The following is a 25,756-nucleotide window of genomic DNA, read 5'->3' on the forward strand; positions in this document are numbered from 1 at the left end:
GTGAAAATAAATCTGAATTAATTAAAAAACCATACTCCATAAATTATCCAGTCTAACTCTCCTACTATATTGTAACTGTTACATTCCTGTGAAACTAGTGTGACCTCTGCCAAATTTAAATATTTTACTTCGAATTTAAGTAGTAAGATGATAAAGGTCAAAAACTCCTTGATTAAAAGTCTTCATAGATTTTAAGACCTGCTTTCCTATTTCTGACTTGCTTCAAAAATAAAACCCTTAACCTGTGAGATAAAGAGTGAGCAACTCTTATTCACCCTCACAGTAGCTTACAGTTGCACGTTATTTTCTTAAATACTGTACTCACCACCCAAATATTTTATTTGAAACAGATTTCCTTCTGATAAGTAACAGACCTCCCTCATTTTCCTGTCTGAGGCTTGTGTTGCTCTTGCAAGGGTTGTGTAGTTTGCTGCGAAAGCAAAGTTCCCCCACTTGGTATCGAAAAACTTGTCTCTTCTTCTGTTGGAACTGTGAGGTACATTTTCCATATTCTGAATGTAGCTTTCATGCTTAAGTGACAGCATGGAATTTGTATCAGAAGAAATAAATTTGACTTTCACACCGTTGTATTTTTTCAAGTCTCACAACAGTTGCTGCAGTGGCTTGAAGTGAGTGGACGGTTCACTGGATGTGTATCCCACCCACTGGAAACGGGCTCCCTCGATGGCAGTAATTCCTTCTTTAAAATGTTTCTGTACAACCAGGGTTCAGTATTACAGATCATTTTTACAACAAAGGAAGGCTATTGAATTAAAATCAGCTGTAGTGGAAAGTATAACATTTGTGGCGAGATGTTCAATCGTCACGGATCACAGAACAAATACTGGCAAGCCTGCTATGTATACATTGCACCACACCAACATCTCAACTAAAGTCACTCCTGCCACCACAGCACACACTGAAAAGTAGTTTAGTGTTCAACAGCATGTGTCCTACTAGCAGTGTAACTATTACAACAGAAACTCAACAAGGACTACAAAGCTTGTCAGATATGCAGGACAGCAGAAAGCAGAGCTTAAACAGACCTGACACTGGTGATAGTGCAGTGGGACAGCCAGCTTTGGTTTGTACATACTACACTAAGTGTACACCATTCACTCAGCTGGACTCTCTCTCTCTCTCTCTGCTCCAGTACCACAGTGTAGCTCTATTTCATGTTGCAGTAGCATGTATTCTTAAGGGGAGAAAGAGCAGAGGTTTGTTCCCTTAACTGAGCTCCGAATTGCTGTGACAATAGTAAAACACCGTGATGATGTGTTCATTTACAAAGGAAGAACATAAAAGCGAGATTTAAGATTCAAGTCCTGAATGAGGAATACTGGGGAGTATCCAAATCAAGACTTAGGTTTTTTTAGTTTGAAATTGAGTAGTAAATGTTTTTACTCCTCTTCAAAGACTGGATTTTATGCAGACATGCTAACTCCCATACAGAAAAAATACATCTAATGTAGTATATATAGGTGAGCAGGAGGATGCAAGCACAAGCCGTATGTGAGAAATTATGTCCTTTTGCAAATCAGACAAAAGCAGTAATTAACATAGATAGGATTTAGAGCTGAAAGATGATGTGGTAAGAATCCCAAGTATCTGAGCAAAACATCAAGTTAGTCAAGGAATACGTTCGAGTACTGTATGCTGAGACAGTCTTCTGGCACTGAACTCTTTCAAAACGTAGCTCAAAGCCTTCAGCATATGTCACACCTCAACTCTTTACAATCATAGAAGCAAACCTTGCCAGGAAAGATGGCAAGGAATTACACTGCAGAAAATTCATATTGAATTGAAGGCAGGAGGTACATCAAGAAAGTGCCTTTGATCTCATCTATAGTCTTCTATATGTGTCATACAGAAGTTAACCACACCTTTGGTTAACAAAATTCATGGTCTTTCATTAATAGACATGCATTACTCTCTAGATCCTTTACACAGCTAGTCACATCACTAAGTGTTACCACAGTCATTTACACTTTAACTTGAACGTTTTTCTGTTCCTTAACTAATTTAGTATTTATACAAGTGTGATTCCTACTGTACTGCTTACTATACTGTTCTTGATTTCCACTTTTTTCCCCATGTGCCTTTCCAAGACTGGTCCAATACGCAGAGACATTCAGCTACTGCATACTTTCTGTGCTTTTATGTAATTCTTCAAAGTATAATTCTTTATAAAATTCTTCACAGTAGCATTTAAAATCTACAATAGGCTTTATTTGCACTATGAGCTTAGGATAGAGACTAAGCACTTGAAGTAATGGGTTTTGTCAGCAAGGATAATCTGAGACGCCTTTTTTTTTTTTTTTTCTTTTTTCTCTTGAAAACGGCTGAAGACAGCATATTTCGCTCTCATCGCTTCCCACTGGGCTTTCAAAAACAAAAAAAATCCCAAAAAGGATGAGCAAATGCATCTTATATATTCAGTAAAGTTATTAAATGAACAGCAATAATCTGCATTTGTGCTTCTAAGTAAACCCCAACTTCTAAATAAACTCCAACTCAAGTTTATTTTTACATATATTTAGATTTATTTGCTATACATCACTGTGACCTTATAGTACTTAAAATCCATTACAGGATTTTTTTATTGTTGTAATAATCAGTCTTAACTCCACAAAGACAATAATACTGCTGTGGAAGACCAAAGGGGAGAAAAGCCATTTCAATTTATTTACAGTTCCTTATTCTGTAAACATTTAGTCTACACATTGTACTAAGTTCTAATAAGGATAAAGAGCTATACATAGAGACAGGAAACAAAGCCCTGTATTTCTATTCATATTGAGCATTAGCATATTATAGATGAAAGATCTGCCCTTTCTCATTACCATAGCAGTAAACTGTCTTCAAGTAAGTTTTTAAAACTTTCCAGAGATGTAAATATTTTGAAATAATATACAACTACATCTACTTAAGCCAACCCATTTGGCTTTTATTCCATTTCTAGAATAATTTAAAGTGCTATAAGCAACCCGTCAATCAACACTTTTCTATAATAACAAAACTACTTTAAACATTAATTTACAAGATAATATACAATGTTCATCTGAAATAGCTGAAATTTCAGCACAAAGTCAGTCACTGTCACACTTAACAGCAATTTTTTTGTTGGTTTTTTGTTTTGTTTTTGCAGAACATAGAATAAAAGCTTTGAAACAAACAGTTTTGTTGAGCTGTTATTGCCACAATGGCTTATCAATTTTCCTACAAAAGTGGACAAGAGCTACTGGAACTGTATTCTAGCCTGTCATTTTTTTTTGAGGTCACATGACAGTAAGTTTGCATATTCCACGAGTCTACTGAATTACAATATTGTCTACCTATAGTACATTATCTCATTTTAACCAGAGCTGGTGCTAACTGTAAGTTTACAACATAGACCCACTCAAAAACATCACAAGTATTTTTTTCTTTGGACAGGAATAAGCTATATTCTTGGAGTTGATGTGCTACACGGCTACAACAGTATAACAGTATATATCTGATACTTTACGTTGAAGATAGATGCATTTGTTTCTGTACTTTTAATGCCCTACTATAGCTACAAATTGTTCACCGAGTTTTGCTTGCTTTAGCCTTTTAATTTGTGGAACTATCATGCTCTTACATTCCCTTGCTATTATATAAGTCCTTGCCACGTAGCTCAATATTGTCAGTGTTTGTCCCAAACCTGCAGATCATTAACAGCATGTGCAAAACACTCTTTAATACAATCAGCATGCAGCTAGAACACGTATGAACTGACTTTTTTCTAAACATGAACAATAAACAAGACAAGTGGCACTGTTGACTTTGGATATCTTCTAACTTCACCATATGTGTACTGGTATGTGTTAAGAAGGAATGCTAGGCTTCTCATCACTTTGTGGCACTATATGAATTAACCCATCATTGGTCCGGAACAATCTCTGTAGTACTGCTGCCAAATACCCACACGCAGCTTTCTTCTTATATAGGTTCACAGAGGGCAACTTCATTCATAGACATAATTTGAATACAAAAATAATAACCTATATTCAATGAAGCAGCCCCCTAGCAGGATTGCAGAAAGGTGTGTGTGGGAAACCTGGGAGGCAACTGTAATAAGGATAAGAAAATTTTGTAGGCTGCAAGGCTCAAAGTAGCTAATGTTAATTTTTAGTCCACATAGTCTATATTTTGTAAAAGTGTCTAAAGCTTAGAAAAAGTAGGACAGTATATTACAGATGTGAGAGCATGAAAAAAGTCTGGTATTTAAAAATAACAACTGGATGGCCACGCTGAAAACTTACAAAAAAATCAGAAAGGTGAAACGGTGCATTATATTGCTCCTAGGGATTTTTGAGCTGCACTGATTCATGTCAGGTTTGGGACAATACCCTGTAGAAATAGTTAAATACTCATTCAAAAGCCCATATTTCTATGTCTTGAATAATGAAGTCTTCTCGCTTAGAAAGTGTATGATTCCCAAATGTTTTACATGAATGACTTCTTCCATGGTAGAGATCACCATCGAGCCAAAGAGCAAACTCCCCTCTGCAAGACAGACAATGTATTAAAGCAAAAGACTGAGGGAGTAAGCATTAACTTAGGAATGCATTTTTCATTCAGAATTCAGGAACGAGGAGGAATTATAGAATTCTTTTTTAACACAAGTACCTCATAGTTGTTGATAAATTTGAAGCTGCAAAGGTTTGGGTTTTTTTACTGTTCATTATTAATTTGTGAATATCCCTCTTTCGGATATTCTGAAATAAAAAGCTAACCAGAATTCCTCACTTTTCAGCCCCTTCCATTTGTATTAAAAAAAAGGCAAAACAGTACTCTTTATGTGAGGAGAATGCTGATAACAAATAAGGGAAACATCCCAGAAGCTCATGCACTTGCATGGGGGGAAAAAGGGGGCAAGACATGTATAATTTCTAAAGACACTGGCATGTCTTGGGATGGTACAGTTTCAATTCAAGCCTCTTCTAGTTACACATAATTTTCACATTTACATATCTTCAGAATCATAATATCTTGTGTCCATTCTGAATATGCCAAGACACACATGCAAGTAGAGCATGCAGGGCATCATAGCCTTGCAGGGCTAAAACTTGATGCCACACTATGCTGAAGACAAACCTTCTGTTTAAGTTTCTTCAACATAGGAAGCTAAACATCTGACATACTAGATCTTTCTTGGCTGGTAACCGTTGAGTCCTGAGCTATCAAACTGAAATCAATTCCAAATTTTCTTTTCAAAGGCGTGCAGACATACACACTTTTAACAGACTAATGACAAAAAAGAAAACTTACCCTCCTCCACCAAAAGCAAGGGAGTCCATATCTCCTTTAATGAAGAACATGTTGTCTCCTGTCCATTTGAAAACCTAATAGAAAACCCACCAAAACAGACCAGCAAGTTAAAATATCTGAACTTTTCGTTTGGGCGGAAGGGAAACCAAACATCAATAAAGACAAGACTATGGGTGGCTAGAGGCCAATTTAATGAAGTTACCAAGTCTACACAGAAAATTCAGGGAACAGATATATGCAGACAAAAATTCTCTTACGTTTCATACTATTTAAAATAAGACCATTCCAAAATAGGTCTTTGAGCACTGAACTTCTACACAATGAAAAATACCAAGAAAATATGCTTAGGTTAGATGATATGCCCTTCAAAAGGATGTAGTTTGTGAATTTTCAGACAGACACCTGGCAGAATTTAGAACAGTAGAAAAAATCTTCAGTACAATGAAAGAGTCAGGTTGAATACGTTTTTCACTATGCAAACACTACGGATTTACTGTGCACTTAAAGATTCTGTGGAAAAACTAGTATGACAACATTTTTTGGGCCAACTCCTAGAATTTTTCAGATTATTTACTGTTAGATTTATTCAGTAAGTATTTTAAGATAATGCATATGGGGTAAAAAAGCAAAAGCAAAGTTATTACTACTTACCTCAAAATCCGGAGAAAAAGTGAACATAAAAGTCTCCCCAGTGCCATAAAAGCCATCACTCACTTTAAATGGTTCAGATGCTAGTGCACCAAAAACCTGTAAGCAAAAATACACAAGAGAAAATACTTAAGAAAAACTACACAGCATCTGAGAATCTCTAGTGATAGTAACTGATAAGCAAATCGGATTGTAAATGTTGCCAGATTTGGAATTCACTACAGGATAAGCCTTACATGGTATCATGGTTCCGAGTGCATTGATTGAGACATGGTATGGTGCTTTGTGGTACAATTAAAAAAAAAAAAAAAGGTAAGAGGACCCTTTCTCAATAAAAAGTGAACTCAGTAAAAAAAGGCAAGGGATAAAAACTACACTCAGGAAATTCTCAGAAACAATGCACATATTTTTAAAATTTCAGATCAAAAGGTTCTGCTCCTTCATATGTAGCTCCCCTTCCACTTCAACTAGGCTATTTTCAGCAAGCTCCTAGCTGTAACTGAGTTGTTATTTTTCACGCAATTTATTCATTCCAATCCAAACAACAGCTAAGCACTGGTTACTCTGTCTTACAACAGAGACAGATTTTAACTAAGCCTTTGCTGGATAGTAAAAGTATTTATAATATTGAGGAATAGGAACATTACAACAGTAGTTAAAAGGGTCTCAGTTAAAAAGGTCTAAGGACTGATTATTGGATTTTTAAATCTGATTAAACTAGTATCGATTTCTCAGGAACTAGAATAACTAGAGAAAAACCCTGCATAATTATGCAAAATCCACTATACCCCATGAAGTACAACCCTCCCAAAAAAATCAGTATTTCTGTTGCTAGTAGGAAGCTGGTTTTAACATCTGCAAGAGCAGAGTAGATGCAAGTACCAAAGCACTCCACTAGCACTCTCTGATTTTCTGTATGAGAAAGAAAAACAAAATGAAGTTTCTGTGGTTTTAGTCACATTAAACAGTGAGTTTGAGAAGCACGGGACTGATGACAGCAAGACATTAAAGCTAGTGTCCTGACTTGGAGTATGTTCAGGATGTAAGTAGAAACTATTTTCTTCTGCCCATCCTAAGAAACTCCTTGGCCATAGTAGGTTTTCCAAGCATTCCTTTCCATGTTGAGCTCTATAGTAGCTGTTAACAAACACAAAACTAGGTGAGCATGAACTTCAGATCAGGAACTCAAGGATTATATACAGCTATCAAGCATCTAATAAAGACTGCCCCAGCTCAATTTTGAGTTACCAGTTCAGAACAACCACTGTTAAAAAATTCCTTATTTCTCAGGAATTTTATATGGTCCAGAAAATTTCTTGTTCAGAAACTTCCAATTGAAACAGAAGATAGCAAGACTGAAAGAATCATGTAAAGAAAAAATGTGCTCATTGTGAAACAAAACACTCTCCTGCCCTCAATACACAATCTTCCACTGACTGGTTATGAGAAAAAAAATTGCTAGTCTTCTAAAGAATATCAGGGATAATTTTCTTCAAACATCCTGATAACGCACATCAGACTGTGTCGTAAGTCTAAGAGATCAATCATGCCAATAGCAGATGTTTTGAAATCTTTTTGTTGAATTCAAGCACTAATCTCTTGCAATAAACTTTTAATAACTTTGAAAAAAGTATGCACAATAGCAAACAAAATTAATTTGATGCAGGTAGTACTGCACATTTTAGAGTCACTCGAGACCCCATTGTTACAGAGAAGAGAGGTAGGACTTACATACCGAACCTCCTTTAAGTCATAACACCTACAGAAGCTTCCTTATATTATTATTACTTTATTTATATTGTGTATTTTTTAAGAACAAAGTATCACTACACTGACAAGATACTTTACTCATATGTAAACCTGTTCCTTTACTTAAGCGAAGAGAATTACCTTTGAGCATACATGTGACCAATATTTATACTCTAAAATCTGATTCTCTGGAGGCATTTTTAAACTTACTTGACAAGGTGATGAAATAAAGTATCACAGTCAGAGACGTGCATCAGTTTCAGATGCATTGTTAAACAGCAAATGCAGTCTAAAAGCTTGAAGTTCCATGAACAGAGGTGCAAGTTTTAATGCAAGCTCACAGGAAAATTAGCCCAAACCTTTTTTTGCACAGATATTTATTTCATCCAACATACAGGATCAAACGCTGGCAAGACATTTCTCTGTTATCCCACAGTCTAAATGACAAGAACAGGATTAAAGAGAGAAAGAAACTAACGTTTCTGTTTTCCTTTCTGTGGAAATCAGACAAAAAATGAAGGAATTCTTTAAAGACAAATGTTTGTTTTCCTGTTACTTTCCAGAAGGCTTTGTTTTGCTCTTTTTTTTTCCCGTGTGTGGTTTTTTTTTTTTAAGACAGGCTTGAAATGAGTCCCCAATGTTGAGTCCTACAGCTTTTTATACTGTTCTTTTTTTAGCCCATTACTAGTTAGATGGCCTCATGAGTCAGAAAGTTCAAGTGAGAGTTGACCAAGTATAACATCCAACACAGGATTTGCAGTAAGTCATGCACAGAACATTAAATGATCATATAGTCAAGCAGCAGCAACAATAGTTTTAAAAAAAAAAAAAAAATCAGAGAAGTCCATCTCAATTCTGGCATGATAGGCAAGAAAGTGCTTATTAGAACAACAATGCGGGGGGGGGGGGGGGAGAGGAAAATGAAATTAGGAATTAAGTAGTTCTGAACATTGTTATTCGACATTTGTGGAAAATCAGCTAGCTTAAACATAATCACATTCATTTAATCTAGTGCTACAAAGACATGCAGAGTGTTCTCTTCCCTCACAATTTGTGAGGAGCTCAAAATTTACATTATAGACAAGGCAGTTAAAACTGCTGTTTGATTTCAGTTTTAAATTAAGAGAAGCAATAGCTGGCCTGTTAGAAAGAATACTCATTCTAAAATCCTTTTTCTAAAAACAGGCTTGGCTCAGTTGAAATACTTTTTAAGTGAGAAGACTTCACAGAGTGATTCAGACTAGATGATGACTTTTTAGATTGATAGTAGTCAATCATTCTAAGCTGGTACTTTGGGTATTGCTGAAAAGTCTCTATGAGTAAAGGCTAGGAGAGGGATTCTTCTATGCATGCTTTACGTAGTTTTAGCTAAAGGCTTTTAATGACTTCATTCATTATAAAATCAGGTCTTCCATCAGAACTTTAAGAATCATTGGTTCGCTGTCCTTCGAAGACAACTGACCAAATATCAAAGCCTTAGATACTAGGTATTTGATTACCCTAATCCTCAGATTTCTATCGAGTTGTTTAGCAACGTAACATTCTTCTAGGGTTTTATTTGGTTATTTCAGTGTCACAAAAACAATTACCTCCAACCCTGACTTCATGTATATTTTCTGCAACAACAGAATTTGAACTTCAAGACAGTATTTCATTTTTACCTGATCTTTACTACCTGTTCCACTAACTGTAACTGTTAAGGTTAAAAGTTAAAGATGAAAGAGTTAGAAAGAATGTATAATTGCTGTAGTCTATTCTGTCTATTGCTGGAGTGCTGCAGAAACCAGTACTCAATTTTTTTTTTTTTTCCTTTTTTGTTACCATTGCACATATAGTCTCTAAAAAGCAGAATAGGCAAGACATTTTTTCCTTCTTGTGATTTCAAGTGTCTAGGGCAGCAGGCTAGACTTCAGAAACCTGGGTGTTAACTTTTCTCTGTCAAACATTTTGCGACCTTCGCCTGTGCTTACTGTACGCAGGTAATTAAACTTAAAAGAGCATCTTTTAGGGTAAAAATCCCTATCGAATTCAAATCGAGAAAGCTTGATTCATGAACAGAACAAAATGGGCTGCTGAAAAAGAAAATTCCATGTTTAAATAACTACATGAATATTTTCCAGCAACTTCATAGCAATGGGAAGCCATTGAACCCTTCCAATTATTTCTTAATTTATATGTAGCTTCCAACTATCTTCAAACTATCTGAGTCTCTGGATCCTAACTTCTTTTAAGGGCTCGAGTAATTCTTTGAGGAGCAGCTCTGATAGCTACATTCGGGTAGCTAAGACGTCTTAATTCAGATCAATACCCTCAAGGCTGATATTACATCTAGTAAGTAAAAAAATGAAGTAAATATAAGATTTCATTAACAATTGACATTCCTTGAGAGGAATTAGCCTTCTGTTAACATACAGAGTTGTGCCAATCCTAAACTATCTCAGTTCAGCCTCTACACAGGTATGAACTTTTCATACAACACTTATTTCAGTATTTGTCTCAGATCATCTCAGAGCTGTTATTTGTATAACAGTAAAACGCAAAGCTAGTACATCCTAACGTGTCAGGTATGGAAAACCTTACATGCTTTACTTAAGAGACTTTGAAGCTTGCTTCATATACAGATACAGGAGTATTTTATTTCTAATTACAGAATAACTTAGGTTATAAAGAACTTTAGATGGTCTCATACAGTTCCCTGCTCAAAGGAGGACTAATTCTGAAGCTATATTGGGTTGACTCAGTGTTGTCCAGTTAAGCTTTGAGTACCTCCAGGAATCAGGATTCCACAATCTCTCTATGTACATGTTCTATATGCTTCCATCAACAAAGCTGGGTCTTGAAAGATCATGTTGTTGCTATAAGCAACATTAAAAGAATCAGGCTTTACAGCAAAAGAGCAATTTGCTTCCCAACAGTTATTTTAGTCTTTTGGAGAACTGATGTCTATAGGATTTCTGCAATAGATCAGATTGTTGTGGCTAGTTGTCAGGGTGGGTACCTAAAATTCCCAAGTTCTAGGCTCCATGTCTCACACTTTGCAGTGTATATAACACAATCTGAAGAATGGCTTATTATACAACTAGACAGTTCTTGGGGTGGTTCACTGCATTAATTCCACTTCTAGACCACCACTTGTTTAGTGACTCATGTTCAGGAATTAGGTGTTAATTTCTTTTTAAATGGCTGTCAGTAGACACCAGAGCTTGGTGTCTTCACTAATGAAGCACATAGCAGTAGATAGACAGACAGTCGATAACAACTGTAATGTAGATATCTATAGATTTCTTGGGCACCTTTATTAGAAGATCTTCTAGAACTGACTACAGCAGGCAATTTAGGTGACTTCAGATTCCAACTTTCAACTAGACAATGTTCAGTTTTTACACAAATGAAGCTTTAGTTTGTGAAAGCTGAGTGTTTTGGCTGTTTTGTTTTTTTTTTTTTTTTTTACAGCCCTTTAAGTAAAATTGCTAATTATTTTAAAAAGAAACCAAGATTGGAGAGGATTTTGGGAAAAAAATAGGGTGAGGCTTAGCAGCCTTTAACAAACCATATTATGAAAAGTTACAAGGTACACTTGCTCCTTACTCAACTTATCGTCAACATCAGATAAAGTCTGTCTTCATAAACACAGACAACAAAGAACAGGGTCTCAGAGGAAATAGCCAAGGAAATAAAATAATTCTAGTTTGAAGGAAAAGTACCTCAACCAAGGATAAGACAAAATCAGTATCTTTCATAAACATAGAGGCTACAAAGTGGGCAGAACAAGGAATGCCAAAAAGGACCAAGGAGGTATGCTCAGCAAATGGCAAAAAACTATCTGGTCATAATTCTGTCATTCTTCAAAAAGGCTGAATCTCATTGGGAATCTTCTCTGAACTATATAGCTTAGAAAATAGGCAGTGATCTTGGAGCATAAAATATGAAAACACCTGGTCTCTCTTAAAACACATTCTGGAATGGCATAGATAGCATTTATCTTAGCATATTGCTAGTGAACTATTTCTGGATACACTCTCCTATAAGAAAGTACTCAGATTCTTTTTCAGTCATGGAAAGCAGTTTTATAGGACTATCTGCCAGGAAGTTACAAGATATTAAAGATAAGTTAACCACTTCCACAAAATCAGTAGCTTCTTTAAAAAATGGATGACCCTGATTAATTACCAAAGGGCATAGTAGGCTACCATCGTCTTATTTTTCATGATTGTAGATCCTTGCATCAAGAGGAGAAAGACTCTACACTGAATTTTCACAGGTTTTGAATGCAAAGATAGTGTAAAATTAATTTTCTGCTGTCAAATGCAAAGACACTTCTCATTAATAACTTGAGACAACTACTGAAAACACCACTCACAACACTGGTGAAGGACTGAGCATGTAAAACTTATCTGAACTTATTCCTTCTGTAGAATATGTTGCTTGCTGAATACACATGGATTTCACTCACTCTTGTGTGGCACCTAGGTAAGATCTGGTGTACACTGTGAAAGATAAGTTCAGTGGCTGCTTGACCCAAAAGTCCAACGAACACTTTCATATATGTTCCTGGGCATCAGCCTGTAAGCTGAGATTTGTCATTGTTTGTTTCACAAAAAAAAAATTATGTCATGTCTATGAATTCTCTGTTTTGGTTGGGCAACCACAACACTTTTTGAACATGTAAGTTGAGATAATCATATATGGAAGGTCATCTGAATACTTTCAGCAACAGAACAATGCTACATGCTGGTGGCAAGACAGCCCTATCAGAAAAGGGACATTTTCTTTCTGGGCCAGATAATCAGGTACTAGGAAGTAGATATCTTACAAATTAATCTTGAGAAGCTAGTAAGAGAATCAGAAAAAGGAAGTTACCAAAGTACATTTGAAGAGGCTGATGGGTCTGTTGAGACATCTCAAGTCTATTGAATAGTTTTGATCTTCAAGATTAAAAAGTAAATAAAGAAAAGTTCCCTTTTAAAGAACTTCTGGGAAAGAACGCTCTACTAGCAGAGATTTAGAAGGGATTTTTCTTTTTAAGGGATCCCTGAGGCAGGAGACGGAAGGAAAAAACAAGTTGTGACTTTAATTAGAAAACATATGCTTCATTTATTGTTTTCAGACCCCCCGAATGATATGAGGTGATATGAGCCCATGCTTCCTGAAAATAAAAACAGTGGTTACCAAAGTGGGACACATAAGTGAAGTGAATGCTACAGATTTTGCAGTGGTCCTGTCAATTCTTCATGACAGCAATAACTTGCTTCCACAAGAGAGCACAGAAGTTTCAGAAAGAAAGAATCAAAGTCTCATGCTGCCTGTAGCGTTCACCTGTTATTAGACTACTCAAGAGAGGATGTTTGCTATTCAAATGGTGAGATGTGATCCACTTTCTGGAATTCATACTGCAGTCAAAGGAGAATAAAGCACAAGTCTCTCTAGAGAGACTCAAGAACAAAAATTCATTATGCAGCAAAGATCCTGCAGCCCTTGAGCAGGAGAGAGATGTTGGCTGCAGCCACAGAATGTACCAAGAAGCACTGGCCGCAGCTGGCAATGACATTCCAACTCAATAACATCTTCCAGAATCAGAAAGTTTTAGAGACTATATTTCTCATGCTTTAAGTGCATTTAAAAAAACATTAAAAGTAAATTCAGTAATTGGGTATTATGAGATTCATGCATTGTGACAGTGAACTTGTATCATTAAAGTATTTTCCAGAAATGTAGTATGTCAGAGGATTGCTTGACAGCAAAATATGTTTTTAAAAGCCTCTACATAACTACCAAGGGGAAAACCAGCTTGATACACACAATTTTACTTCCCATGATGGACTGAAGTGTCAGCTATTCCTTTATACTCCTCAAACATTTTTCTTAATGGGTCCCCTACCTCCATGCAAACATCTTCCTACCTGTCCATCACTGTCCTTGATAACCAACAGCACAGGTGTGTCTAATCCCAGCATAGATCGATACAAAGTCTTCAAGCTCATGCCATGCTTTGCAGTACTGTAGACAAGAGTCCATGGATATCCAATGGTCCGTGGTGGAAGAGACTTTGTGAGCTGTTAACAAGATAACAACCACCCTCTTATTAAATACCTTTTTTTTTTTTACTATTTTTAAGAATATATATTACATACAAATGAAAGCTGATTAAGTTGTTCTGAACTACTACAAGTGGCCTTAAAAGCTAGTTTAAAACTTCAGACCAACCCTAAAGTCTCACATGTGTATTTTCTATTCCTGGTCTCTCAAGTACGTTTCTTTTCCTAGCTCTACCAGTGACTTGCAGGAGAAGAATGATTTACCAACTGAAGAACATGTGTTTGGTAAGGTCTCTGAAAGGTTTAAAGACAGTAAAACCACATAGTTATTCTTGCATAACAATACTATGTCTCAGTACTGGGGAACTAGATCACTCAAGTCAACAGGTAACAAGCTGAAGGGCAAAGGATGCTTGCTCTCCTGTTCCTGTGCCTTTGAAGGCAATCAGCCTTGATCCAAACCTTCAATAAACACATTTAATGAGGTGACTTTGGACTGGGCAGCAACAACTGTAATAAAAGCCAAGCTGTTTTCAAGGAAGAACGAAATAAGGACAAAGACACAGACTAGTGGTGTCACTGTGTATTGAAAGTTATAAGAAAAAAAAGCAAAATTTTATCTATGAATTATGTTCTGCTTATGCATTTAGTATTATACAAGGTCTTCCTATTGGTGTGTTTTACGCTATGGTCATAGCATTTGTGATACATTACTGTACAGTACCAAGAAGTGACATATATAAGTTAATACCTTTTCAATTTGTTCTGGCTGTAGTAATTCACTGGGATCACTAAGATTTGGCCGGAATGCTTCAGGCTCCAGGTCTGTTTTAATATTTGTTGCCTGTTTTGAATTGATATCTTCTCTTGTTCTTATCTACAAAAAGAACAACAAGAAAATAAGTATTTGCAATTCTATTAGCAGGAAAGATAAACTTCACAGGTTTAAAATCATGCAGTTACTGATTTACAGTTACGCAACTCCTTCAAAAGTTAAGAAATCCATTAGATTTGATCTGACCAAGATTTCCACTGCTTCCAATAGCAAGCCAGTACTCAACTATATACTAACAATAAATTACACAGACACCTACTCAGAAGAAAGCTACGGTTTTATGCTAAAAAAACAAACAAACAAAAGAGTCCTCATACACAGCTGAAGGATTTCAATGGTTTTCAGAGGTCAGCTTACACAGTGCATTTTAATACTAACATAGCATTTACATTAAATGTAATTAAAAAACCCAGACAGAAGAGGAACTGAAACTTCAACATGGACATTTCTCAGTAGTTTCTGAATCAATACGCTCTTAGAGTACTTGTGAAAGTTTTCAGATATGCAGTAGACATGTGGAAAGACTGCTGTCAAGTATTTTGAGTAAAGCATCTGAATGGAGCCCTAGGAATATTGCTGCTCCATAAGCTGATCTGCTGGAGTACTTATAGGAATCAAAGAAGGAATTGAGAGGGTGGGGAGGGGAAAGCAACAGTAATACTTAATGCTACGTAGTGAGCTTTGGGGTCTGGCAAAGACGCACTATGCACGAAGATCCTGTAGTAGTTTAAAATAACTGCCACATACATCTACCCTATTAAGTTGTTGCAGATCACCATTTAGTGGAGGCAGCAGAATGCCACAAAACTCCTCATCAGATATCATAGTTCATGACAGCTTCTTACCCGAGTCCACGTTCATGGGCACTTTCAAACTAAAGTGTCACATGTTGAGAACTAGACTAGCTGAGACCCAAACAGGTTTCCTTCTATAAATCTTGCTACAGGGATAGTTAAAACTTGCTGTGGGGATAGTGAAATCTGACACAGGAGTACGACAAAGTGAAGCAAGTTAGTAACTTAAGCCACTGCAGCAAGAGTTATTAAAATGTTGAGGGATTTGCTAAAGAAAAAAAATCTTAACAAGAATGAGTGCATCTGAATAACTTATCAACCTGAACCAAGTTTCACTGAAAGTCAGACTATCCAAATTATTTAAAGCCTGAATCCTGAGAATTTCAAGAAAATACCTGCCAAAACCACCTGCCAACTCCAGAATAATAACCAGTGTTTGCCACCTATCTCAAACTCTAAACATACAGGACACAACTATGGTATTTCACATACCACCATGATAAGCTTTGCCAAGCTTTTGCTAAGAGAGCTTTCTTAGTTAACAAAAGAAAAGGCAAATCAAAGAAAACTCTGAAATACATATAAGACTATTTAAACAAATACAGCCACCTGAGCTGAAAAATTATATCCCTTTCCTCTCCCTCAAGAACTATGAAAAGAGTTACTATCAAAAACTCCTGTTACTTAAAAATAGGCTTATAAAGTCTAAGTATCAAAACATATTCATACAGAACTTAATTACAATATTAATTCTTAACTCAAGAAAAGGTGCGCTTAAAGATGGTGAGTATCAAGCAAGCAAAAAGCTCAAGCCCTCCATTTTTCAATGGAAGGTAACAAGCATTTCCAATGTAAACTATGCACTAACTTCCATATCACAACAAAGAAGTATATCCATTTATCCATGCAGCTTCACGTACAAAAAGATGACCTACAGACTGCATTATAGAGTGCTATCTAAGACATGTTATTTGGTAATCCAGCTCTTTCGCACCTTAAATGCCTTTCATCCATCATATACTACTGCTTCAACTCCATGAAAGTCCAGCATTGTTCAAGTGTACAGCAGAAAGCTTACTCCCTTTGTTATTCTTTGATTCTGATTAAAGTGCACCATGCAAAACATGAATAATCTGAAGGGGGGGGGGGGCTGGGGGGGGCTTGTTGGTTGGATTTTTTGCCTTTTTAAAATTATTATTATTATTACAGTAAAGCAACTTTCTTCTAGGAAGAACACTGCTTTGTGGAAGTGGACAAAGACATGTGTCTGTTCAAAGGTATCTGTTGGACAGAATGCAGTGTAGTTTTGAAACTTGCAAATTCATTTCCCGCTAAACTTTGACAGAGCAAACTGACCTGCAGTCAGATTCCAGGGGCTTCTGAGGTTATTAACTGTCACACAGTCTACACCACAAACACTTAAATGGCCTCAGAGCAGACAGTTTACAGGCTCCAACTCATCACATCAGATTTTTCAAGTCAGCCTAAACCTTGAGTTTGGGCATTCCAGGTGAAAGGTATTTGGAAAGAGCTCTTGAACTTCCAGGATCTTAATACAAGGATTCTCCACCACCACTTGCCAGAAACAGAACTGTTCTGTTCTCAAGTAGGAATGAAATTCTTTTTTTGCAAATCTTCTCCCACAGAAGTAGAACTGCAGCTTTTGGGTTCATGCTCTTTATTGATTTATGTAACTGTACCACTTATGAAACACTTTAAAGCAATTAATTACTGATTATTAAATAAACAGAAATAAAAGAGCTAAGAAAATGTTTTCGTATATGTAATCACATAATAGGTGAAAAAAGCCAAGATCAAAGTAAAAAAACAGAACTGAAACTTTTTACGGTTTCAGCAGCCAATTACTACAGGAAAAGAAAATACTCAGTGCTTCTAAGGAGTTCTAAGCTATGCTTTCCATCAGTAAGTTATGTAAGATATACACAGCAGCTAACGATTTTATAATTGTCAAAGAACTAAGAAACACCTAAAAAGAATGCAAATATCCGTTTAAGTCTATATCAGTAAACCTTCAAAAATCCAAACCGAAGTACTGTTTTCCAAGTACTGTTTTTGGAACAGACAGTTCCATTACCGGCTCCATGTGTATGACCTTTGCTGTGTCAAACTGCCTCAGTTACCTGCTTTCATAATGGGAAAAATACTTACCTATTCCACAGAAGCTGTGAAGCTTCATACTTGCCAAGTACTGTGAGATTCTTGATGAAAGATTCCTATATAAAATTAAACACCCATACAACAAGGTTTTGGATTCTTCACCTGGTTTGCATTCTTTTTAGGAAAGCTTCTATCTAACACAACACACCAGTCTAAAGTGGAAGTTACATCACTCCAAGTCAAGCAGCACCGAGAACAAATGTTCAAATTCTGACAGAAAATTCCTGTTTGAAAAAGTTGGAAGTAATAATTCCATCATAAATTACTGATTCCATCATAGCATTGCACAATTAAATACATCCAAAACAAAGGAATTTTCTGCTGGATCCTTGTAGTGCTGTAGACAAGACAAACCCACTGAGTGTGGGACTTGCCCTGGTCAAAGACACTACAAAGAAAGGTGGTTTAGTATCTGGAGATGGGGTTTAAACTACTGAAGAGGGCACCTGGAGACGTCTGCAGAGTGTGCGCAGTTCTTCGCTATTTAGAGCATCGATCCTGCGGTGATACTCAGCCACTGACACTACCTAAATATGGAGACAGGAAGACAATAATTCCACTGACAGTTGAAGAAAAGTAAAAAGGTAAGAAAGAAAAAAGTGGAGGAGAGTAATGAAGGTAAAACGTGCAATGGTAACAAACAAACAGGAAGTGCTAAAAGATGTTTGTTTCTGCAAGGACAATGCGCATGTAGGTGATTTTAGACGTATGAGTAGACACAGCAAAGTTACAAATCAAACACTAATGGCACTAGCAGTCAGATATATCTCACTGCTCTACAATGAATATAGAACTGATATAGGAGTGCATAAAGTTACCAGTACCAGGATGCTAAATTAGAAGTCAATCTGAGTTGCATGCCTTAACCCAAACTCTTCAGCCCAAAGTCCTCTCAAACACTCTTTACACCCAGATTAATGAATCCTGTGAACCTGGTTTGCTTTCCTGGATAAAGACTAGAAGCAAACCTCAGGCTTCTCAGTAGGTTCTGACCCTTCTATCTGGCAGCAAAAATACAGTTAAAGACAATGCAGCAGGATAAAGTTTAATAACTCCCCAATACCACCTCACAATATCTTTATCCTGGACTTTCTATTCAGCTCTAAAGCTTCAGGAGCTGCTCATCTGTCAACACATTCACTCTAAATGGCACCTCCACTTTGGCAGGAGGTGTACAGCCAGAAAGCCTTTAGTCAGAAAGCTCTAGAACATGCTGCTCTGGTGCAACAAGCTGGCCAAAGGACTACAACAGTCATTTTGATGTAACTACAGCAAATAATGTGATTTTGAGAACAACTCAAAATCATCATTTGTATGAAAGCATCTTAAAACAGCTGGTGGAGAGATTAAATGGATGTCCCATGTAGTAAGAGTGTATTAAAAACTTCTAGAGCCTACCACAGTTCAAAGGAAGATAACCACAAGTCCAGCAGCTCCCCATCTACCTGCCCCTACTACAAGGAGTTTGGCCAGATACTCGCCACTGTCCTGAGTACAGAGCCCACAGTCATGCATGACTGGCTCTTGAGCAGCGATGGTTCACTCTACCCCATGCAACTGCAAGGCAAGGAAAAAGGAACACTTGTGACATCCAGTTTTATTACTGAATAATCAGTAATTACTAGTACTCAATTTGTTTCCACCATTTTCTACTGTTCTCTTAAAAAATATCAAGAAAATTGTTGTAAGTTGTATTGGTTTGTGCATTCTCAGAGTCAAGTAGCTATATGCAAAGCTTTAACAGTATTCCACTCAAGCTTGTAAGTGATAGTGTAGTTTTATCCTTTTATTTGCTATGACAGTTCATTGCAAATTACATTGTTCACACCAGCACCTTATGAATGTAATCCTGAAAAGCAATAATGTGAGGACCCTTTAGCCTTGTTGCTTCTTTAAGCTCAGCCCCTATCACGAGAGGTAGTAGTTAACTTACAATGGACCATAAATGTGTGGTTACTTAAGGAGATTCTTGCAAAAAAAAAAAAAACAAAACCCTCATCATCCCCGACACCATTACATAGTTGCTGTTTCACATACTGGAATGTAGACAATTTTATAGGCGATGCCATCTTGCCTTCGACCTGTCAAGTGCATACTCTATCACCATCCTGCACCTGGGAACTGCTTATCAACACTTTTGCTCAGTGATCAAGATCTGATACACCTTTTCATATGCCATGGGGGTGCTTGCATCCTCAGAACAGTGTGCACAAGGTATTTTGATAAACTTCTTACCTGAGAGAAACATGAATACTTATCCAAGTATGTACACAGTAATAGCTCCTTGACATCCTGAACCTGTTGCACATCATCACATTAAATCTTTACATTTGTTTTGTGAACAAAAGCCTGCATAGTGGCAGACCATTGGTATGCAATGACAAACATCATAAATAGCATGTCATAGAATGTCAAACTATCAACAGGAAAATTAAGGGGCAGGAATCCACCCTCTCAAACCCAGTGCTTATTTTAAGCATACAGTCCATACTAAATTCTGTGAGCAAACCACAAGACAAACTGTCTCAAGGTTATCCACTTGTCACTGAACTAGGCTTTAAATGAGTACATTAAGATACCTCAACAGTTCAGCTACTGTACCTGATGTTCTATAAGATGCTTACTGTTTAGGTCAACATGCTTTATTTTTGCTTTGCAGCGGACAAGATTATGTACTTCAGGATTCTGTAGCTCACGTAATCATGAAGTCATGTATGTCTACGCTTACTGGTAACAACCTTGTACAACTTCATTCAGGAACTGATCGAGACGTATCTTGAAAACAGCTAGCGTTTTGTCCCTGCAAGGCTTGAGAGGGCTGTTTTGAAATGTTAGTAGTATCATTAGTTAGAAGTTTATTCTGTTTCATAACCTGGTTTAATTCACGGTCTGCTTATGCTGTTTCTTCTTCCATCAAGACTTCTTCAATTTTCCTTCCTTGTAGTCATATTAATCCTCTATTCTATATTCACCAAGATAAATAAACTAGTGATTTTCTTCCCTTCCCCTCCCACCCATACATCAGCTGTCTGTTCTGATCATTCCAGGAGCTACTTTCTAACTCATTCTGCTTTGAACTTTCATTCTGAAACACAGAACTTAATTAGTTTTTCACACAGTATTAGAAATACCTGCAAAGCAAGGCCTTTCATTCGTGAAAGACACATGCATTTTTGCATGCATCATACCAGACTGTGGTTTTCAGTACAGAATGTTTATTTGTAATAAAATTCTTTCATTTTTGGGCAGGTAGCAGTGGACGCCATTTATCTGTATTTCACCAAGGCTTTTGATGCTATTCTATAGTAGCCTTGCAATCAAATCACTTATGTATCAAATGCATGAAGAACAAGGCTGAAAAACTGGCTGGACCACTGGGCTCAAAGGTTGATGTTATCAATGGTTAAAGACTGGAACAGGCTTCCCAGGGAGACTGCAGAATCTCCATCCTTGGAGGCTTTCAAAGTTTGACTGAGCAAGGTCCTGAGCCAACCTGGACAAGTTCTTACATTTAAGTCATTAAGGTATAGGGACAAGGCTTTCCAAATTCCAATACAGTCCATGTCCTTACACATAAATTGCCAAATCGCCCCAAATTGTAGCGATCTAAGTATTCTGCCCAAGATTAAAGTGCAGGCCTACCCATATGAGTTTGCTGTGTGCTTTATTTACTGCACTCTCTTCACTATGCCGTATCAGCATCCAGTTTCCTTGATATCCAAAGCTACTTTTTGAGGATCAGGAAGTGTTCCTGAAGGACCCTCTGTTCTCTCTCTAGTTATTTTCTGCTTCAAAAAGAATGCAGGAGGAGAGAATAACAGCTAAACCTCTCATGGTTAATCTGGGCACTGGTTAGAATAGACCGAAACAATGTGTATAGCCAGGAGGTTAGTGTGCTTCAGGGCAAAAATGATTCTGCTTAGGGACTTGGAACAGTCTACCACAGGACAATTCCAAGGGCTAATCAAGTTTGAAATGACATGGGATACATACTTAGAGATCTAATACTACCCGCTCTATTCATAATAGCAACATTGATGAGAAAACATGGGATGAGTCATATGACTCTTGTAGCGTGAATGCCTTTCAGCTTGACTCCACACCATGTGTATGTTGAGTTAACCACTTAGCAGAACACACAACAGTTTTAATATTTAATGCAGTAACTCAAACTGAGGGTTTGCATACTAATGATTCAAACAATCAAGAGGCTTAGGATTCTCCTTTTGGAGAAACTGATGTTTTAAACCTTGTTTTTCTGAAAGTATGTCAGAGCACCTAACTCTTGCAAGCTATGCTGGCATACGCAGTGAGCAAAACAGAAATCAAAATTCCTAATATGGAACTTTTTTGTCCTTCAACAATACACGTGAAAAATGCGGTTACAATTGTTTGAATGCCCATGAAGGACAGTTTGCCATGCAGATGGTGACACATCAGCCCTTTCAGGCACTGGTCATATCAATCTGCTATACACAGCTGTAAACATGAAACTGCTTACACCAGCAAGGCATTCCTCTGCCGGTTTAACAAAGCCAGGAGTGACCAACACACAGGCACCTAATGAGAGTTTGCTAACAGGGCAGTGTAATTGCTGCCCTCAAACCAAATACAGCTAAACTTTCAGAGTTAACAAGTAGCTGAAACTGCCTCCTTCGTGAAAGGGAGGGTCTTATCAGAGCTGAACAGTGCTTCTGAAAGATAAGAATGGAGAAAGCGCAACAGCATGAGTGGTTCTCTTCAACATAAGTTATCTATACCCTCATGATTAACTGTGAATATGAAATAAAAAGCAAATATTAAGAAAGAGAATGAAAGCTGAACAATTTTGCTTTGAATCTTAGTACATCTGTGTAAAATCAGGTGAACTGCAAGCTTCATGAACAGTACTTCTTGAGAGTCAAAAAAAGTTTCACCTTTAAAGTTCCAGGTTATTTAATTGAAAAAATAAATGCCAGTGTGATTTTATCAGGCCATTTACAAAGTTACTCCAAAACATCAGTCCATCTCCAGTTCATCAGTAAATGGGGAGGGGGAAGAAAGGATCAAACCCTTTCGAAAGGCTGTAAATATCTTCCAATGAAAATAAAAGGTGCATTTCTGAACTGAATGCTGTTACGAATATTTAAGAGAAAACACTAACTTTATTTTTCAGACATTCCTCCCAAGATGTCAGACACTGCTTAAGAGAAAGCAATATGGAAGAAGCAGTCTTCTCCATCACAAATGTGATTACTTGGGACATACTGATTACATTACAGTAATGCATTAAATACACAGTGTTTACCACATCAGATAAACAGTTATGAGGTATCATTCTGAAAAAAACTAAGACTGGTTTAATTTGATTAATTTTTAATGAGCGTGGCTGCAAAGCTAATCATTTTCTGTCTCGTGTGGGTTTCAGCCAATTCAGCTCCCTGTCACTCTACTGGTGACAAGGAAAGGAAGGTACAAGAGCTAGCCATTTTAAGCAGAGGAGAGGGACCAGAGAATCACAGCAGTCCCCTGAATTGGCTGGCACTGCAGTTCCTTCTCTCTTTCAATATCTTTAAAACTGGCTGTCTCGGAACTGAGACACAACCACCAAGACCACAACTGAGAGACACACCAAGGTGTTTTCCATAGCAAGGACAAAAGAGATGAGTATGTTACATGACAGCAACATTCTCTCTGTGATCAGTATTATCCCCACAGGTTTGCAGGATGGGCTGTTAAGTAGCTGCCTCAGAGTGCTCCAAGCCCACAGCAACGGTACCAAGCCATAATTAACATATACTGAAGATAAATTAAAACATCTGCAATAATGAGAATTAATAAATGAACTTGAGAAGAAAGCAATCAAAGCCTGCAGCACACAGAAAGTGTTACACCGAGTCTGGAAACCTTTATAACAAACTATTTTTTCGAGATATGAGAAATCACTAATTTGAGAGATATGATAATGCCAGCAAGAGAACTAAATTTAACATGGGCAAACATTAGACAAAGTTTAGGATGTTTGTGCAAAGAACTAAGAATTAGATTTATGAAAATCAAAGAGGCAGGTCAGGCAACTTGACTCATTTTGTCCAAGGGGGGGGGGGGGGGGCGAAGATCTGTAGCAGCATTACCTATAAAACCCAGCTCTCTCGCAAAACAATTTAAGGAAGTTTCAGCACTTGCAAGCAGAGAAACCAGAGGTTCAGTACCTCTGGCACCTGACCTCAAGCTGCCACTCCAGGAGAAGGCAAGCTGAGTAAGGTTACCTCTCAGTTCTGATAGTGCCATGCAGAGATCCTCTCAGGTATGAGAAGAAAGTGCTATACATGCTTAGAGGTAGGTAACAATCACAACCCAGTATGGAAATGTTTGTCTCTTATTTTAATCAGAAAAAGGATCAACTTCAGATTGCACAGACCATTAAAGACACACAGAGAAAATAAGCCTCTACTACTCATTTGTTTTCTTTCAACTTATAATCAACCTTTTCAAATGTTCAGCTGCTACTGTACTTTGCATTTGTAGTGAGGCCTAATATTTCACAATTATTAAAAGTGTAAACAATAACACCTAATAATTAAATGGAAGATCTAGTCAAGGTAAGATGCATAAACCCCCTAATTATTTAGGACAGTAGGTATGGCAAATATCTGTCGTCAAGGAAAGGTTCTAGACTTAGTGATCAGTGTAAGAAAGTACTGGATTGCACTCTGCTTTTTTATTTTTATTTTTAAAGAGACTCAGATCATCAGTTCACTGTGTTACTCTAAAACAAAACTCAGTATGGAAAGCTGACTTTAAAAGATCTTTGTAGCAGTATTATTGGATTGATGCAACCTTGCAGTTTTGACATCCACAGGGATGAAGTACTAAATTCTCATCTTTCACATGTAAGCCCCTATTATTATATCTCCACAATAGCCAAAGAACTACAGCCATTAGCTTACCAACCACAGTTAACCAATAAATCAAGACCCTCAGAAGTTGTGCAAGTCTCAAATCATTCAAGCTATTAAAATCAACACCATTTTAATTCCCTTTGCGTATCATCTTAAGAATATAAAAGCCAAAGATAAGTTTTCATTAGTTTTGTCCCCTTTGGCTATGCTGCCTATGGAAGCTCTGCAAAGCATTCAGACAAGCACTCCCAAAGAAGGCAATCCACCTTTTGTTCTCTTGCACTGTCTGATGTCTTTGTCTAAAGTGCTTTGACAGAAAGAATGGTTGCCTGCATTTTTGACATTCTAGAAACTTACTGGCATCTCTTGTGTTGCAGTACAATAAAGAGACACAGTAAATACCAAACAGATTTACTAAAGAAGTGGGAAGCCAACATTACTGGCTTTTTGAAGGGGATAGCATAATGCATTGGTTAGTCACCAAAATTTTTATCTCTTATCCTGGGAAAGTATCGAACCCCTACAATGCTCAGCCCAAATTTACTCTATCACCACAAAAATAACAAAGGCCTTTCAGGTAAATAATCCAGGGCGACTTAGTTGCTTCAAGCAAGCATTCTTGTTTTATTGTATCACTCCATTTGGTCCAGCAATTATGTTATTTCATGTCAGGTGGGTTTTAATCCAAGTTTCAGAACAACCACTAAAGAAACATTTAGTCAAAAACCTGTACTTCATATATGCTGCCATTCTCTTTAATATGCTTCCCACTTTGTCTTGCATAACACAGAAATCAAGGTACCAATACTCCTTCCCTCTTTTCTGTAAAAAGGTTACACTTGCATATTAGCTTTATGATCATTCATTGAAGGAAAACACCCAACTTCAAGAACAGAGCATGCCTTGTTGACATAGCAACATTTTAAAAATATTCCCATCTGTAGATACTTCTATACCCTTTTTTCTGATTTGACTGGTTTTACACATTAAAATAACCTGTTCTCTACCCCTCTCACAGCAAAGAAGATTCTCATACAGCTGTCTTCAGTTCAACCTCTCCTTCAGAGCTGATACATATTGCTTTTACTAGCATAGTTGGACTCTGGCTAAAATGAAGTGTTGGTCCTAAGGGAAATAATTATAACAAGGGATACTACTACTTTTTTAATTAGCTGGGTAAGATGTATTTATATATCTACATATACAGATATATATTAAAGAACACATTCTTGGTAAACTTCAGATACCTTTTACACTGCTACAGGGCATGCTCAAGTTACATTTAAGTTAATTTAGGAATTATACCTCCATTCTACCTTCCATTGCTACAGAGGAAAATTA

The 25,756-nt window shown here is 37.0% G+C and overlaps 1 protein-coding gene across 4 annotated transcripts in view; it reads right to left on the minus strand.

The window, feature by feature from the left end:
* Positions 1-2,495: 2,495 nt before the first annotated feature.
* The window catches only part of OXR1 (oxidation resistance 1), a 259,710-nt gene continuing 236,449 nt past the window's right edge, over positions 2,496-25,756 (minus strand). For 3 of the 4 annotated variants that reach the window (XM_050915908.1, XM_050915909.1, XM_050915910.1), the window contains 6 exons: positions 17,981-18,061; positions 14,479-14,604; positions 13,593-13,745; positions 5,947-6,042; positions 5,296-5,369; positions 2,496-4,530 (listed from right to left, as the gene is read on the minus strand). In XM_050915908.1, coding sequence (XP_050771865.1) covers positions 4,395-4,530; positions 5,296-5,369; positions 5,947-6,042; positions 13,593-13,745; positions 14,479-14,604; positions 17,981-18,061 — 666 coding nt within the window. In that variant the 3' untranslated portion in view covers positions 2,496-4,394. The remainder of the gene's footprint in view (positions 4,531-5,295; positions 5,370-5,946; positions 6,043-13,592; positions 13,746-14,478; positions 14,605-17,980; positions 18,062-25,756) is intronic. The other variant, XM_050915911.1, reaches the window with a different exon arrangement.

Source organism: Gymnogyps californianus, chromosome 2, assembly GCF_018139145.2.
Source record: "Gymnogyps californianus isolate 813 chromosome 2, ASM1813914v2, whole genome shotgun sequence".
Taxonomy (NCBI): Eukaryota; Metazoa; Chordata; class Aves; order Accipitriformes; family Cathartidae; genus Gymnogyps; species Gymnogyps californianus.